The following is a 2,451-nucleotide window of genomic DNA, read 5'->3' as shown; positions in this document are numbered from 1 at the left end:
GATGGCACTCGCCCCTATAGCCTGTTTTAAATTAGTGGCTCCTTATTTTCATCTAAAGTGACAGACAGAGAATCAGCACTTTTGAAACAGAGCTGAAACAGAGGGGATTATGGGTAATGCTGCAATGATCTGTTTGGTGTTTCAGCCAATCAGAGACAGGTTCTGTATATATCTTGAGACCTATAATATATTGATGAAAAACAGTATCATGGGGACCTTTAAGGCATTGTGTATTCTTTTTCATTTGAAAGTAAACCCATGCTTCTAAAAACAATGTGGGTCAATGTTCTGCCACTTTTATGTAAATACAAATAAAATACCAACATCTAATCTCTCCTTTTCTTGTTTATTTTACAAGTCTGCCACCATGATGTGGAGATGGGTTCATTTAAGTGCTCTTCTTCTTGGAGCACTCGCATCCCCAACTCCATCCTCCCAACGCACCACGAACACTGACGGAGAATCCTGTCGCATCTACAGATCCGGCCGCTCGGCAGACTGTCTGGGAAGACAGTACGAAAATATCCCGTGGAGACAATTTCCATCCACACTGGAAGAGATAGATCTCTCTTACAATAAACTTCAAGCTGTCCGTGTTGATGACTTCCTCCGCCTCCCTCAGCTTCACACCCTAGAGCTGCAGTACAATAACATTTCACACATTGACAAAGATGCCTTTAAAAACAACATGCTGCTGGAGCATCTTAACATCTTCAATAACTCCCTGGAGGAAATTCCTGCCGCAGCTTTGTCTACTCTGTTGAATCTGAAAAAGCTCTACATGTCCAATAACTTTTACAAAAGTGCGACGTTGGCTCATAGCTTTTCCAAATTTGTCAAACTGAAAGTTCTGTCTCTGGGTGGCCCTCTGGTGATGGGTCTAAAGAAAGCTGATTTTCAGCCCCTGAAGAACATTACGTTACAGGAGTTTGCAATTAAATGTTCATCCCATCTAAGTTACTACGAGCCTGGAAGTTTAGAAGTCATCCAGACAAGAGATATGGGCTTTGATATGGCCATAGATCAACTGCCACGTGCTCTTCCCTACATGCTACAGGACATTGCCAACAAGACCTTCAGGGCCATCCAATTCCGAAACATCTTTGAGTTCATGTACTACATGGGAGATGAGGACATTTTCAAGGGTTTAAAAGACATCACAGCCCAACAGCTCGTCTTTCACAGAGGCAAATTCAATGAGAACCTCCTCAGTATGGCTTTGATGAACTTACAAGACGCCCCCATCAAAAGGTTGAGACTTCAGTACATCGACTTTGCCCGCTCACCCACGTTTGTTGATAGCGGAGCTGGTTCCAGCATCAACGACCTGGCACTGGATAAGTTGGATCTTTGGTGAGTATCTCCGTATTACGGGGGAACCTGTCCTCGCAAAAACTACAAATCATATGGTTTGAAACTTAACCAATGCTAATGTCATAAAGTCATGTTTCTTGAATGATGTCATACAAATGCAGTTTCCAACAACAATTCTAGGTTTACATATTATTAAGTTACTCTGCATTCACAAAGAGATTATTAAGTTTTAAGTCTATCAGGAATTCACAAACTTGCAATTACCTGACTTGATGTAGGTTCAAACCAAAACTCATAATATGTGTACGGTATTGACATTGAAAATAAATTTGTGCTAAAACTGAAAGTCCTTCAGACCGTTTACCACAATAATAAATGCAGCTGAAATACATTTTGACAATTTCACAAAATGCAAAAACAATTAGATACAACCTTAAAGGGGACCTATCATGCAAAATATCTTTTATCCATAAATATGTGTCCCCGGTGTGTCGGGGAACTCACGCAGCGTCAGAAAATAAAACCCTCTCTCTTTTCCTCCATACCCAAATCTTTTAAAAACGGGTGTACAACGAGCGGATACAGATTTCCATCCGCTGTGACGTTGGTGGACCCACAGAAAGTTGCCATCAGAAACAATGCCTGACATGTTTTGGACGTAATCTCGTCTTTGTTTACATTAGCAAGCCTCGCTAACACTCAGAGCTAACCTGTACTGGAGAGCACATGTGTTTAAAAAGGAGAAGACCTTGTGATAAACCTGCAAGAGAAAAAGCATTTGAGCTCCATACTGTTTCAGAAATAATCCTTGATGTGGTTTGGAACAGGATGGCGTTTTATCACAGCAGAATTTAACTTCATCTCCGGTTGAATTCTGATCAGGCATTAGCTCCGCCTCCTCTTCTTTCCTTTTTTTCAAGCTAAGGACCCAAGATCCGCGTTTCTCTAACAGGGCTTCAAAAGAGGGGTATGAGCAGTATGAGGCATGGCTACAATGGGTGAACTGTTTGGTATTTTGAAAAAAAAACTTCACAGACATGTTTCATATAGGCATGGCCCTACAATATATTTTTCAAATATAGCATAATAGGTCCTCTTTAAAAAGCCAGTGTGCAACAAAAGTCAAATAGCACACGA

At 41.0% G+C, this 2,451-nt stretch overlaps 1 protein-coding gene across 1 annotated transcript; it reads left to right on the top strand.

Annotated features, from left to right (window-relative positions):
* Positions 1 to 360: 360 nt before the first annotated feature.
* Positions 361 to 1,357, top strand: LOC104951014 (toll-like receptor 4; the record flags this gene model as incomplete). The annotated part of the gene is given in 1 exon segment (XM_010777640.1): positions 361 to 1,357. A coding segment is annotated over 1 exon segment (990 nt), but the record flags the coding sequence as incomplete, so codon positions are not given.
* Between the last annotated feature and the right edge of the window lie 1,094 nt (positions 1,358 to 2,451).

The sequence above is a fragment of the Notothenia coriiceps genome, unplaced genomic scaffold (assembly GCF_000735185.1).
Source record: "Notothenia coriiceps isolate Sejong01 unplaced genomic scaffold, NC01 NC01_scaffold00018416, whole genome shotgun sequence".
Lineage (NCBI taxonomy): Eukaryota > Metazoa > Chordata > Actinopteri > Perciformes > Nototheniidae > Notothenia > Notothenia coriiceps.
This window is presented reverse-complemented; position numbering and strand designations above follow the sequence as displayed.